Source organism: Cynoglossus semilaevis, chromosome 3 (assembly GCF_000523025.1).
Source record: "Cynoglossus semilaevis isolate Cse_v1.0 chromosome 3, Cse_v1.0, whole genome shotgun sequence".
Taxonomy (NCBI): domain Eukaryota; kingdom Metazoa; phylum Chordata; class Actinopteri; order Pleuronectiformes; family Cynoglossidae; genus Cynoglossus; species Cynoglossus semilaevis.
Genome location: NC_024309.1, coordinates 5,342,142 through 5,357,087, shown reverse-complemented (window position 1 = coordinate 5,357,087; position 14,946 = coordinate 5,342,142). Strand labels below are relative to the sequence as shown.

General features: G+C 40.2%; 2 protein-coding genes and 1 long non-coding RNA gene across 3 annotated transcripts in view; 1 reads left to right on the top strand and 2 right to left on the bottom strand.

Moving 5' to 3' along the window:
- Positions 1–816, top strand: part of LOC112486825 (uncharacterized) — a 1,836-nt gene extending 1,020 nt beyond the window's left edge. Inside the window, exon 3 of the long non-coding RNA XR_003049349.1 lies at positions 680–816. This is a non-coding gene — a long non-coding RNA (uncharacterized LOC112486825). The remainder of the gene's footprint in view (positions 1–679) is intronic.
- The window catches only part of oplah (5-oxoprolinase, ATP-hydrolysing), an 11,771-nt gene extending 3,959 nt beyond the window's left edge, over positions 1–7,812 (bottom strand). Inside the window, exons 1-16 of the mRNA XM_025054424.1 lie at positions 6,320–7,812; positions 5,373–5,564; positions 4,695–4,809; positions 4,427–4,550; positions 3,730–3,925; positions 3,472–3,637; positions 3,228–3,366; positions 2,994–3,061; positions 2,539–2,714; positions 2,317–2,457; positions 2,096–2,208; positions 1,839–2,009; positions 1,617–1,754; positions 633–771; positions 384–496; positions 104–260 (exon numbers count right to left, since the gene is read on the bottom strand). Coding sequence (XP_024910192.1) covers positions 104–260; positions 384–496; positions 633–771; positions 1,617–1,754; positions 1,839–2,009; positions 2,096–2,208; positions 2,317–2,457; positions 2,539–2,714; positions 2,994–3,061; positions 3,228–3,366; positions 3,472–3,637; positions 3,730–3,925; positions 4,427–4,550; positions 4,695–4,809; positions 5,373–5,564; positions 6,320–6,637 — 2,466 coding nt within the window. The 5' untranslated portion in view covers positions 6,638–7,812. The remainder of the gene's footprint in view (positions 1–103; positions 261–383; positions 497–632; positions 772–1,616; positions 1,755–1,838; positions 2,010–2,095; positions 2,209–2,316; positions 2,458–2,538; positions 2,715–2,993; positions 3,062–3,227; positions 3,367–3,471; positions 3,638–3,729; positions 3,926–4,426; positions 4,551–4,694; positions 4,810–5,372; positions 5,565–6,319) is intronic.
- Positions 7,813–7,943: 131 nt separating this feature from the next.
- Positions 7,944–14,946, bottom strand: part of shrprbck1r (sharpin and rbck1 related) — a 9,195-nt gene continuing 2,192 nt past the window's right edge. Inside the window, exons 3-14 of the mRNA XM_008307561.3 lie at positions 14,377–14,454; positions 14,005–14,146; positions 13,822–13,912; positions 13,396–13,717; positions 12,961–13,052; positions 12,678–12,848; positions 11,345–11,505; positions 10,960–11,071; positions 10,687–10,866; positions 10,340–10,438; positions 10,008–10,151; positions 7,944–9,791 (exon numbers count right to left, since the gene is read on the bottom strand). Of these exons, the coding sequence (XP_008305783.1) occupies positions 9,711–9,791; positions 10,008–10,151; positions 10,340–10,438; positions 10,687–10,866; positions 10,960–11,071; positions 11,345–11,505; positions 12,678–12,848; positions 12,961–13,052; positions 13,396–13,717; positions 13,822–13,912; positions 14,005–14,146; positions 14,377–14,454 (1,673 nt within the window). The 3' untranslated portion in view covers positions 7,944–9,710. The remainder of the gene's footprint in view (positions 9,792–10,007; positions 10,152–10,339; positions 10,439–10,686; positions 10,867–10,959; positions 11,072–11,344; positions 11,506–12,677; positions 12,849–12,960; positions 13,053–13,395; positions 13,718–13,821; positions 13,913–14,004; positions 14,147–14,376; positions 14,455–14,946) is intronic.

Below are 14,946 nucleotides of genomic sequence, written 5' to 3'. Positions count from 1 at the left end.
AGTGGCAAAGCATGAATTATTCTTTTGTAAAATGTGAATCTGTAGCATTATTGTTATAAAATTTAAAAAATATCAGATCATTCTGTGGTCCGTGCTTATATACTGTACCTGCTATGCTCATGAAGCGGTGGGAGAAGATGGAAAGCTGCACAGTATTTAGCTCAGTGCCCAGCGCGCAGTGAGGGTCAGAGCCAACAGTAATGCAAACATCGCCCCCCTCTGTCAGGCAGGCCTCACAGCATGGCTCAACCAGAATGGTGCTGAGGAGCAAACACTAAGTTTATTTAAGAAGGCATAGATGTCAAGTAGGGGAAACAGAATAAATTACTTTGATCCATCTGTTTAATTTGAAAAGGTTATTTAAAAAATAAATAAATTCTTGCCTGTTCTTGTCTATGATAATGGCTGGACCTTGTATGGTATGACTGCATGGCAGCTCCTCCCACAAATACACACTAGTGTCCAGGTAGCCCTCCTCAAAATAACACTTGGTCACCTACAGAGAACAACAAAGCTAAAGAAATGAAACACTCCTGCCAAAGTAAAAAGTTAGAGGAGATAAAGTCATACAATAAAATGTACAGCTAGAGGAGGTGAAGAAGGTTAAGGTTGGCTGTGTTTTGTTCACACACCATGACAGGCTTGACGTGACCAGATCCTGCTTTTGCTTTATGCACAGATTTGATGCCAGATCGTCCACAGCCTCTGACTCTGATGTCATCCACCACGATGGGTCTGTCTGGGATTGTGAATCCAAATTCCTTCAAGTATCTACAATGAAGGGGATGGTGTTAAATAAAATACATGGAAACTAACATGGGAAAAAAAGTTGTTCATTTTTTTTATATATAAATAATATGACATTCTGTCGGAGAATCAACAAATATAAAAAAGTTGTCACCAATAAAGATAAGGCTGTAACCATCAGACATGTAACAGAAAATTACAAGGTCAAAATGAGTGCAGACTCTAGGAAAAAAACAAATGAAATATACAGGTTTGGCCTCTGATAAAAATGTATGATATGGTGCTAAAGTGCTCCTATAAAGTAGGTGATAAAGTTGTGTAATGTCCCGTCTGAAAAATATCCAGTTAGACATTTTCTGCACAGACGACCCAAATGACTTTGACCCTTACACAATGTAATGTCAATCCACGCCATAAGGTTGTGGTTATGAATCTTAGTGAAAAGTGGTGTCTTGGTAAAAATCAGGTGTGAGATTCCTCAAGGCTTTTTTCTTGGACCACCTTTAATAATTGTCTAATTGGATAATTATTTTTTGAATAATAACATGTGAGCACAAAATTCCTTAATTTGAGTCAAGTTAAGATTTGATATTTTAACAGTTACATAAAGAATAAGAACAAATTACCATAATGCAATCACAGAAAAATACACTGTACTACACTTGTGTAAAGATAATTATGTTGGAAAATGATATGTAGTTTACACAGTAAAAAAATTAAACTTAAATTTGTCAACATTTAACAAATGAGTAAAATAAACCAGTGGTAATAAACATAGATTTAATTAATTCCTGACCATTCAAATATTTATCTTTTTTTAAGATCCAGTAAAAATGTATTATTTTAATCATTATAAGCACACAGCTAACCTCTTGGTAAATGAACTACGGAAGTCTCCGGCTTTACAGGACTCTGCATGGCTTGGAAAACCGGCAGTCGAAACCATTAGTGCACAGTCGGTTCCCTCATAACGCAGGTGGAGGAACACCTCAGTGGTTATCTGACTGCTGTAAGAGGAAGAAACACGAGTCTGCTCAGTCTGGTGCGTGGTTACATTGACCGTCATTGTTGAATTTTAGTTTGAAATTGACCTTTTGAAGCCACGTGAGCGGAGTGTGTCACAACAGCGCTTTGACAGCTGCTCCACTCTTCTGTCCAGCTCCGTGAAGCTGTTCTGTTCATACTGCAGTGAACACGGCTCCTGCACCTCCTCCACCACGTCCGCCAGAGCCAGACCGTAGGCTGAGAGAACACCACTGTACCTGAGGAATACACACATATGAACATTAGTGTCCAAATATACTCTATGAGAATAAGACATTCCAGATTCAGTTTCAGTCTGTCTTACTTATGTATGAAGACAGTCTTCATCCCCAGGGCTCTGGCAATAGCACAGGCATGTTGTCCTCCTGCACCCCCGAAACAAGCTAGAACATGCTGTGATGTGTCGTGGCCTTTCGCCTGTGGGTTGACAGAAGTGGTCAAAGATAGTGAGACAATATAGACAGAGACATGCCATGACATGAGGAATAAAATGATATTCCTTGAAGCTTGAGAATCAAGAATAACCTGTGTCAGAGCTCTGATTGGTCGACACATGGCCTCATTAGCCACACGAATAAATCCCATGGCAACCTCCTCCAGGCTCATTCCTGACGGGATGTTTGGCACTGTGTGGTTGTCTGACTGGTTGGTTCCATTGGTGGCAACCTTTAAATTAAAATAAAGAAATTGAGCAATATATACTACCCTGGGGGAAAAAAAAGTAAAATGCTTTAAAAGTATTAGTGCCTGTGACTGGTTGGAGGACAAGAAGACATTTATCTCCTGCGTGAGAAGTTTGAAATGTTTCATCGTCTCCTCCAGTGACAGTGGTTCATTTTCTCCAGGCCCGAAGATCTTTGGGAAGAATGGAGGAAGGAGGCGCCCCAGAGCCAAATTAGCATCAGTCACAGTTAGAGGGCCACCTACACACAGAGAGAGAGCCTTATGTTTAATAGTAGTAGTACATTTGTAACAGTCAAGTATCCTTTGTTAGCACACAACTGCTCCAACTGAATTTAGAAAAAACATTTTTATGCCAGGTTTTTATTTTTAGACTTTCATCTCTAAAACTATTGGTCTCAAATATGTAATTTCTGTGAACATCTCATATTCAGTGCATGAAAATGATCAACAAGTAGATGAAACCAAAGTTGCATTGACGTAAGGTAAATACATATAAGCTTATTCAAGCTTTCATGTACCTTTTCTATAACAGGCCGGTCCTGGATGTGCACCTGCAGACTCTGGTCCAACCACAAACATCCCAGATCTGAGAGGTCAGAAAAAAGAAAAAAAAAAGATAGGATACCAGTTTTATTACGAGTATCAGAGAACATGACATAATGATGCTACGCTGATGTTTTAACCACATCAGTTTATCAAATTGTTCATTTATATAATGTATAATCATCCAAATGTCACTAATATAGAGTGACCTAAAGAAGAGCCGTGATCCTCCTCCTGCAGCCACTGTATTGATGTCCAGCTGTGGTGCCTGAAGAGTGACTCCAGCTGTGGTAGCTTCAAACACATGTTCATATTGGCCCGCGTATCGACTCACATCTGTGGAGGTTCCTAGAAAGACAAAAAACAAAACAAAAAAAAGAGCAGGTCATGGTCTAAATCATATAAATTAAGGTATAAAATCGATTCTTCTTCTTCTCCTTCTTCCCACTTCACCTCCCATGTCGAAGCCAATCACAGGCTTTTTCTCCATCTGGTTGTAAGAGGTAATGGCATATCCCACCACACCTCCAGCCGGACCTGAGAGAACAGCACGGGAACCACAGAACTGATCCATGGGAGTCAGACCTCCATCTGACTGCATGAACAGCACATCCACGTCCTGAGGTCAGAGACAAATGAAAATCATGCTGTTAAATATTAATTTGAGTGATGTAAATGGGAATAACCTAAAAAACATTAAGTTCAACATACTTTTAGTCCACCTTTGAATCCAGAGGTGAAACCTTTTAAATACTGACGAATTTTGGGTGTGAGGTAGGCGTCGGCACAGACAGTGTAACCCCGAGGCACCGCCCGCACCATGGGCATGACCTCACTGGATAGAGACACCTGGGTGAAGCCCAGGGAGCGAGCCAATGAGCCCACTGCCTTCTCATGGTCGGACCAGCTGAAGAAACACACAGGGACTGCTTTTAGACACAACCTAGAGTTCATAGATTTTTTTTAAGTGGGACTTATCCTAATATGTAAATGTCCCCGAAATTCCATCCAAACATGCTTAGGATTTCTCCTGACAAAATCCCAAACAAATCTGGGATAAATCTGAAAAGCACACATTTAAACACAGCAGGAAACTTTACAGTGAGCAAGGAGGCAAGTGATTAACCAAAGTCCTACTTGTTTCCTAGTCAATCTGGAAATTCCCCCTGCTGTGGGAAACACTCATTTTGCAGCTGCAGTCTAAACATGTAAATGTTAAGACTGCAGACACAGTGATGACAACACCAACAAGTATCAAACAGATAAATACAGATGTTTATCATCTTTCAGTTTTAAAAATCATTCTGTTATTCCCATACAGGTATGCAATCGGTGAAAAAAAAAAAACTTGAAGGTGAAATAAAGGTAGACACTGAGATTGAGGAACATGAAAAACCATCGTACTGACGTGTAGGAGTGCAGCAGGAGCACAGCCAAACTGGTGATCCCGCGAGACAGAACTCCTCTCAGCTCATTTTCTACATGATCCAGATCCAGCTCCTTCCACACCTCCAGAGAATCTCCAGTGCTGCCTGAGAAAGTAGGTGGTGCGGTGGTTAGATGGTTGAACTAGGTTCCTTGGCATAAACAAGTTTCCACCTACACATTCATAACCTCTAGCGATGAGTCTTCTCCAAGGCCTTAAAAGTATACTTATTAGTAGTGGTGATTCTCACCTGTGACAATACGTTTGGTCTCCTTCCTGGGCAGCTGGCAGCCATCTTGCAGAAGGACGACCCTCTCATCCACCTCTATCACCTCCTCGTACAGGACTTCAGGAACAGCGACCTCCTGTTAATATACACACCCTGGTTATACATCTGACTAATGGTCACGATAAGAAGAAAATGATGTATTGCGACATAGACACAAGGTCACAGCAGGTCATTTTGGCTGTAAAAAACGCAAATGTGTTCATAGAGTAGTTGAGCTCCAGAGAAAAAGTGGACTTTCAACAGATTTTAAGTGACAGTTCAAGCACACTTTTTTTCTCATCATGAATGAAGCAATCTTCTCTTCCCACGTTTGTACTACAACAGAGCATCAGTTTCATAGATAAGTAACAACCGCAATAACTGGTTAAGGGCAAACTCCAACATCTTCCCCCAGCGTGTGTGTTATATAGGGTAATAAGTAAACCTTATGTTGCAGGAATTATGTTGTATATTCAGAAAAAAATGAATACCTGGATTTAACACTGATGACCAGTTCAAAGAGGTCTGAGAGCATGTGTGGTCAGGTGGTGGTCAATAGTAAGTTAACTTTTGTTCATGCTGGCATTTCATATTAGTTTTTATATCTCACTCTGTTTGCTGCAATATGAACCGGGGCTCAAAAGAACCAAACCTACGAACCAGATCAAACAGCTTTGGCCTGGCCTGTGTGCCGATGTGCAGCAGGTCTTTGAAGCCCTTGGTGACCAGGAGAGCCGTTCTCTCGCCTTCCCTCTCCAGCAAAGCATTTGTGGCCACCGTCGTGCCCATTCTGATCCAGCCGATGAGTGAAGTATCCACAGGCTGGTCACGAGGAAACGCACGTCCCGTTTCCTGTCAATAGATGCAAACACACATTTCTTGAGAACATGTTCTGGATAAAAGTAATACCAGGCCATGGTGGAGCTGTCCGGCACTGGATACTAAAGTGCTGAATTTTTTTAATTTAGGGGTTTAAAGTTATTAAAACTGCTGGGTTTTTTTTCACTAACACATTTTCTACCTTGAAACATTGCGACAATTTGAAACTTGTAAATGAAAAACACACAAGAGGAATAACGGCCAGAGGCAGAAACTACCAGTTGCTCTGGATTGAGGTGATTAAGAATTTAAATACAAGACAACTCATCGTCTTTCTCTGTTTGTAATCGTACTCCATCTGTGTTTGACTACAGCAGTACTCAAATAGTGGGGCGAGCCCCGTGGGGGGGCACGGTGAGGTGCCCGGGGGGGCATGAGGGACTTCCGATGGAATATGGCATGCTGGACATAAGTGTACCACTGCAGTAATGCTTGAATGATAACAAGCATCCAGTCACTAGGTGGCAGCAACTCATACAGTGGTTTGTACAGATAGAAATATACATGTTATCAGGTTCTCAATAGTGTTTCAATTCGCAGGGGTGTGGGTCGGAGGGGGGTGTGTGACAGAAAATAATTGAGAAGCACTAGACTACAGCAACAACTGCCTACATAACCATCGCTTCATAAAGCAGGATCAACTTACTGTATATCTGAACTTATACCCCACAGTACTTTTCATATAAATTCGTCTCAATGTGTGGAGTGAACACAGAATCTTATGTTACCTCTTCCAAGACTCTGCGGATACCCTCTGTTGGAGCGTCTTTGTAGTTCTGGGGGTCTCGAGACAGAAGTTTCAGGACTCTTTCATGTCCATCAGGCAATCGGGCAAAAACATCGGTGAAAGTGCCACCACGATCGATAGCAAAGTCAAATTTGCCTTTGGTCTCAGCCATGGTAAGGGAAGAAAAAAAATCTATTCCTGGATGTAGAACAGTGGAGACAAAGAAAAAGATAGTGGAATAGTGAGAAATGCAATGACAGCTTGTATCTTTGACAAGGTTCTGACAAGAAAACAGGTGAGGTAATGTTTGAAATGACATTTCATTCAGCAGAAGACTTTGCAATGAAGCAGCAAAAACTGATAACTCTCCCTTTGTCTGTGGTTCTTATCAACGTACAACAAGCTTACATAATACAGCTGGTTTCTTCACATACAGTATATAAAGGGACAGTGTATTTTTTTACAAATCTGTATTGACTTCCACCAGTTTAACAGTCAAATAAGGGGCAAACTCTGACCTTAAACAGGACAAAATCATTACTGAATGTAACAGTTGATTTCGTGAAGAATTAGAAAACTATTTTCAAACAAAATATGCAATTTCACCTCAGGATGTCACTAAAAAAGACAAAATACTTTAAAATATTTAAGTTTTATCGTTTACTATATGTATAACCATTTGACATACCATAACGCAAAATGTATTAAACGTATTACATTTGTGAAATTATAATTTTAAACTGTTTTTTGGATATTTATTAAATAAAATGTGAAATTTGACATTCTATTATTGACATTTTATTATTATTAAATAAAATGTCTGATGTCTCTCACCGCATACAAGGTCTCGTACTTTTCAATATACGCATTTATACGTAACAATATACGTAACAACTCCTCGGGCAAGTGCAAGGTGTCGAGTTTCCGTTCGAAAAGTTCATTTCAAACTTATAATAGCTATTCAAACTAATGCAATGCAAAAACATTCATATAAATATGACTAATTTTGACTATGCGTTGTAAACCGAACTCGTATGGTTAATTTGCAGCTTCTGTAGCATGTGGTTGTTTGGGGCTGCATTCACCGTTAGTAACAGCAGTAGTAGAACTAGATACAGCAGACAAGCAAGTGGACATTTCCAACTCACCTGTATGCAGCTGCGCCTCTGAATGACGGTCTGATAATATTTGATAATCCGTTTACAGTCAGCACCACAATACTCACCCGTCTGCTTCGTGTGTCACAAAATTAACCACCACGTTGACGACCCCGCCTCACTGACACAAAGAGCAGCATCAGACCAGGGCTGAATCTTAGCTCCGCCCGCCGGAGAGGAGCTGGTATTTGCTAAGCATTCCCCCTCCGTGTGTTTGTTTTCGTGTTTTTACAAGTGCGCCTCCCTCTGGTCAAGTGGAGATCAAACAACACTATACAGCACAAGACAATATCTGTTCACATTTCAAGAGACATTTTAAGTTAGACATATTTAAATGGCATAAATAATAGTTAGAAAGTCTGAATGTCTGTTTTTCTTTCCTTAGAGGAATAACTAGAAATTTGCACAAAATATTGCCTGATGTAAAAAGAAGAGAGTAATGCCAGTAATAGAAAAATACTAGACAGCTTTTTGTTTAGCTTTAATGAAGGCGTGTGACACGGCAGAAAATAAATACATGTATCATTAATAACAAGTGATAATATTTTTATACTATATCAGTAAAAGCATACTGAAATCTAAAGCCCCCAGTTTGGTTATTCACATTAACACCACAAGACATCCAAATACTCAACAGATTAGATTTAAAAAGGTCATTTATTGATGGATAAGGCACAGTAGGACATGGTGCTGTGATCCGAGTAAGTAGCAGTGACGGTTTCTTGTGACTAATATCAGTGGAGTGTGGTAGTGTGGTTGTGAGCATACTGTTGGGTACAGAGGGCCACAATGTTGTGGAAATGCATTTTTTCCCCAACAAAGGAACAATGTAGATTCTGATTCTGTGACCTTATATAATGTACTCACTGCACTTTTTGTGTGAGAAAAAGATAGACATGAATACTTTTTTTCTTCAATACAACAAACTCCAAAAATAGTTACATCAAGGGCAACTGGACGAAGTAGGTTTCTTGAAGATGTTTCACCTCTCATCCAAGAGGCTTCTTCAGTTCTAAGTGACTACTGGGAAGTTCTGGGATTTAGCCCCACCCTTCTTAGAATGGGGTGTGGAGGTGTGGCGAACCACACCATATTCTGAGGAGGGCGGAATGTATACGTAGTCACATGTAACTATACATGTGACTAGTTTTTTGAAACAACCTTTGTTACGTGTATACAGCCTCTCTGAGGCTAAATACCAGAATTTCCCGGTAGTAAGTCAGAACTAAAGAAGCCCCTTAGATGAGAAGTGAAACATCTTCAAGAAACCTACTCTGTTCAGTGGCCCTCGATGTAACTATGTTTGGATAAGTTGACCTGGATGAGAACATACACAGACAGGACAACAAACTCAATTGCCTCCCAGGTTTGGGGAAGTTATAATATACTGTAACATAAGTGATTTAAACAATCTTATACAATTAGACTACAATTACAATTTGACCTTTTTTTTTATCTCCTAAATATGACCAAGTGCAACAGCCAAAAGAAAGGAGGAGGTAGAGATGACAATTTCTCAGAAACAAATAATGACAGCTGCCCTGTGATTCACCAGGGCTGCTTTGCTCCCTCTACTAAAAGGAATAACTTTGAGACTCCAATATCTTACAAGTTCCATTTAGCCCTAACTGGGAAGCATTGACTTGTGTTGTATCATATATGTTAAACCTTTTTAATCAAATTTGTTTGCCCAATACTGTTAAGAAAAAAACAAATTCCTATAAAATGTAACAATAAATATACTGCTATATTTTGTGTACAAGAATAAGGACACTTGAGTTTAATGCATTCTAGTAAAGTATGGAACAACACACCTGTACCTCTACCTGTACCTGTTTCAGTGCAATCATTGTAAGAAGGCACCAAAAGCAAATAAAATTGACTGATACTCTCAAATTTCAGACCAATTACTTTGCTCTCAGTACTGAAATGTGATAGATATTGAGCCTGCTTTTGTTTGCTTAAGGAAAGCAGCACTAAATGTCAACATATTATTCCCGCCAGGCTGTTCACATCTAAAAACGAGGACACAGATTATTTCTGCAGCAGTAAGTGATGGTGAGAAATGTAGAAAGACTCCAGTCATGACAAGCACCGTGTACGTGTTCTATTTCAGTCCTTCAACAGGGGCTTAATGTGAAATAGCTAGTTTTGTGCTTTAGTCTTTATTCAGATAGCACTTTACCTCAGTTTCAGTCTTACTTCCCTTTTTCAGTCAGAACGGCCTGTAGGTTGTCAGTGGCAGTTTTGACATTTAGGATGGCATTTCTGATTGTTGACGTTGCATCGACATCCTCCGCTGGTGTCTCCAGGTCCCTGGGGAGCAGAACACAGGTTAGTGAGATAAGAAGAATGAGATTTGGAATGTCTCTGTGTGGAAATTAAACACGCCTTGTTTATACATAATACAATTAAGGTCTTAGACCACTGATAAACTGTGTCAGTTATAACCTAAACCGATGCTATTTTATTCAATGCTAACCCTTCAAAATCAAACCATACTTGTGGTAAATAAATAAAAACAACACCTACTTTTGGTCCCCAACGGGGCCCTCTGGTCACCCAGCAGATCTCTGTGTGACAGACAGTGCAGCGGAGCCAATCACACCCATCTCTTTTCTGTACAATGATGCCACACTGGGGACAGTGCATAGCCTCCCCTGACTGCACTAAAGACTGACAGCAACACAAAATATAAAGATAGTTCAGAAAAAAATAAACATAGAAGAGGAAGACAAAGAGTCTGAGGTGAGAGGAAGTGCTAATGAGCAGAGAGTTTCATGAAAGACGTTTTCTCTCTCACTGGTTTTTCATTTAGCTCAGTTGTGGAAAAACATGCTTTCAAAAAGGCTCGTCAGGGTCACCTTGAGTAAGTGAGTAGTTCTCCTTGCAGCAGAGTCATTAATAGCCCGAGCTGCAAGATCATCCTGGTATTGCTTACAGTTCATTCCTTCATGAATAGACTGACGAAACAGGAAAGGAAAAGAGAAGAAATTCATGAAAACTGGAGCAGCATCAAACTGAACCTAGTTAGATTACTGACCAAATTAATACATATACATGCAAAACTTGTCTCACACATGGATAATTACAAACAGCATTAAAAGTCAGCTTGGTTAGCTTTTGACTTAATTAACAGCATTGTGTGCCTAGATACTTTAATTAGATTTACAGGAAGAAATGATACATTTATTAAAATTTATTTTCAAACCTTGCAAATCAGGCAGTTGTTTTTCCCACAGACAGGACAGTGGAAGACATTGACCGTGTCCTCGTACACACACCAGCCACGACAGTCTGGTGTAGCACAGTGATAGCTGCCCTCACACCGGGACTCTGCCACCGACAAGCCTCTCTGCAGCCATCGCTCATACTCCTCTGCTGGAACCAACTACAAAAGCATTAAGAAAAAGATCGCCTGTTAACAAAGAAGCAGAAATCCTGAAAGTACATTTAAAATATGTGAACTGTTGGTGGAACTCACAGCTCTGATCTCTCTCTCCTGCAGAGTGCAATCACAGGAATATGTGTCATCTCTGAATGGGCAGGACACTACAGGATCCTCACTCAACATGATCAGTGAGCGTAAGCACTCCCTGAGACACAGACACAGGGATTAAATAAGGATTATAAAAATACTTTTGAGTCATCAGAGTGCATGCAATTACACATTACAATGCAAAGATTCCACAAATGTTTTCATGCAGAGAATACAAATATATTTTTTTTAATCCCTGGATCTAAACATGCATTAACAGCACCAAGTGCACTAGAACAAGGGGAGATGAAAGCCCCAATTCAACTGACACAGATTAGAGGGTCCTCCATAATGTAACTCTTACGATCTGGCTCCTCCTCTTAATTCATACCTGCAGAAGCAGTGAAGACACTCCCTCAGCAGGACTCCTTCTCCAGGCTTCAGGTCCACGTAGCAGATCCGACAGTCCACAGGATCTGGGTTAGGCACCAGATCTTGGTCATCTGTCATCAGCAGCTGAGCAAAGTTCTTCTTGCGTTCCTCTTCCTTTGCCTGAGACAGGTAGTGGTGATGTCAGCAGAAAAATTATAAATAAAAATATCTCCTGCTCAAATAAATACACCAAAAGAAGTAGTAAAGAAATATGGTATAGACAGAATGTGTATAAACATTTTATTCTATATTTCACAGAACATTTACAAATTGACAGTGTAAAATTTAAAACGATGTCTTCTTCAACCAGCTCAGTGATAAGGTAAACAAGTAAGTTAACAGTGGTGATGATTATCCAGCTCATTAAACAGAGACAAAAAATGTTTATGTGATCGATTCACACTTTTCTGGAAAAGTGGACTAGAGTCAGATGCAAACCAGGTTTAGAGACAGACCTTTGTGCCACCCTCCCCCTTGGAATTCTATGATAACAACGAATCACGTTTAAAAAACCTAGGTAAAGTATAAATGTAGAGATACTAAGATTAACAATCTGGGTTTATTTGTTGAAAATAGTAATGAAAAGAACACTTAACGTTCGGACTTTAATCTCTGAAGTCAGTAAATCAGTCAGGATTGACCCTAAGGCTTTTATATAAAATTCGCCCTTAAAAATAACGACAACAACTTCTCAATAAAAACCATAAAAAAATAAAATCACCCGTAGTGTTACAGTAGAGCTACTGTAAAATTGATGAACATGCTGAGAATGGACAGCACCTACTTTACCATCACATGCATAAGTTATTTAAGAACCACTCTAGTGGTGGTGTACAGCAAGTGCATTTCTCATAACCTACATTTAAGAACAGAACACAAAAAACAGTACCGTATCCTTTTGATTCAAACATGTAAAATGTGCACACAAACGCAGGTCAGTGCTTTACATTTCTTGTGTCTGTCAGTGAAGAGAATATGAATAAACAGAGTGAATGTTGGCCTGAGTGTCTCTGTGTGTTCAGTAGTCCTGGTCCAGGTTAAACAGGAGGGAGTTTTGAGCCTCAGCACTCCTCAGCATCTCTCTTCTCCCTTTCTCCTTTAAAAAACAGAGACAAAAGAGAAGAGAGTCATCCTGAGAGAGCCTGTGTGTTTTTAATTTAAAAAGTCAAATCTTAATAACTGGCAAACTTCCCTCTTTGTCTAAAGTATTATTTCCAATTTAGAACCCCAGGAACAAAGTAAAGTGTCTGTCGGTGCTACTATGTGTGTGCGCTTACATGTCTAGGTCCTACCTGCTGGTACTGTCTGACCGCCTCCTTCTCCTGCTGGATACGTCTCAGTTCCAGTGCATCCGGACGATATCCTCCAGGGATGACGTAGTTTTCTGGACGGTTGGTGCTGCAGATCTCACAGCCTGGCCGAGTTGGTTTGTTAATGTATGTGCAAGACGGACATGACCAACCCTGGAGCAGGAACAGTGTTAGATGTGTCAGTGTTACATCAAATGACATCTTATTGAAAGATGAAAAATCAATCTTTTGATCAAGCTCTTGAACGGCTCCTGGTTTGTTTTACCTGGTGGGGGGATGAGATGGGTTTCAGTGCTTGAGTGAGTTGAGGCATGTCTAGGTTGATGAGATCTCTGACCTCACCAACTTTTTTTCTTTCTGAAAAAAAAAAAAACAAAAAACAAAATCAGCACTGATTGGACCCTGACCGAAGGGAACTCCTTATGGATTATGTGTTCTATCAACATTTAGCGTCATATAACTTTCTGTTTAGTTCTGGTTTAATTTTTGTCTTATTAAAGCAGGTCGTTGACTCAGTCTTTGAAAAAAATCAATTCAATCAAATAAAAATCACAGCTTGTCTGAGGTGTTATACGAGACAAGAGTAAAACAAATCAACTAGTTATTCCAGTGTTCTAATGAGCACCAAAGATGACAGACAGGAACAAATTACCATTAAAATTTCTTTGACAGCACATTCATTAGTCATGCTCTCACTCACCAGTGTTGATGCTTGTCTGCAGCCTGGGTGTCAGTGTGGTGTACGGCTTCCTGTCCTTTGATAACATGGCCTGGGCAGAGGTAGAAGAAAGCGACATGCTGGACAGCAGAGGTGATGGAGAACTGAGAAGAAGAGCGCTCTCCTGGTCCTGTTGCAGGACTTGGGGCGTCAAGCGAGCATGACGGGCAGACAGGAGGTACAGGAAGGCCGTGTCACCATTTTGGCGGACGCCATACGAGGTCAGCGATCGCTGATCGCTGCACAAGCACTGACCAATTATCCAGCGCTGCACTCGTGGATGAAAGCCGTACTCAAGAAACATCTGAGGTGTGGAAAAAAAAAAATCCCCATTCTGAATATGAAAACATAAGAACATTTTCTAGTTTGCCGCAAACCTAAGTTGTAAGAAACATCTGTGACACCAACCTGCTGTTTCAGTGCTGCAGTCGTTATATGAGGAGAAACTCTTACAGAGACACAACAGGATGAGAAGAAATCCTCCACCACAACAGTCAAGCTGAAAAGAATGTATCAGTCAAACCTAACGTCTTACTGCATCTTGGACCTGAATTGTAAATATAGATATAACACATTACAGCTTATTCCTACTTGATCTCAGTGTCATCATAGTCTCTGGCAAAGGGTTGAATCTTGAGCGCAGTCTGTTGTCGTGCAAGTGTGGCAGCAATGGCAGAAGCAGACCGTGTGTCACCAGCCTCTATGGCCCGGGTTAACTCAATGCACGTTTCCTCTACAGATGAATAAATGCACGTGTGCACAAGGGAAACACAGGCAAGCCGACACTGGTGAACATACATGTAAATGGATGGCAGAAGTCTGTGCAGAGGATGTTAATATGTGTGGTAATAAATGACCCATTGATGAAGTAAAAAGAGTGAGCAGGACAGTGAATTAGTTACATCACATTAAAACAGGAGTATTTCAAGTGTATTTCAGGAGTAAAATGTTGAGTGTGCACACCTGTGTGCTGTAAAGCCAGTGTGTTTTGATGCTGTAGGTTCTCCAGGGGGGCCTGTGAACTGTTTTCTGGAGGAACAACTATCAATAAAAGAGAAAGAAAACCAGATTTTAGAGGAACATTTTTTACTAAAATGGGAGTAAGCTTAACCCAAATAAGTTTTACTGTCCATAAAATATATAACAGGATTTTGGAACACAGTGATTTCATTTTAGTTTTGTCTCCTTAGGGGGGATTTTAATGTGACGATTATGTAACTAGAAAAAAAAGAGGTTTAGTGCCGTTCCCTCTCTGGAAAAATGAGAGACTTGGCTCCTGTGGCGGACAGACAAGCCAGTGATGTGACTAAGCATTGATGAGGCCACTGAAAAGCCCTTCTGTTCAAATAAACAGTGTGATAGATCAAGCTTGTTTGGCAGATGAAGCAAAGTTCACTTGAGGACAAATCTTTCTTCTGTGTGTGTTGTCAAACCAAGTACTAGTATGTTGGAATACCTAAAAACTTTTTAGCTCTTAGTACGTTTTTCAAGATGTATTAATCAGGCTGTTTTTTCTCCATATATATATATATA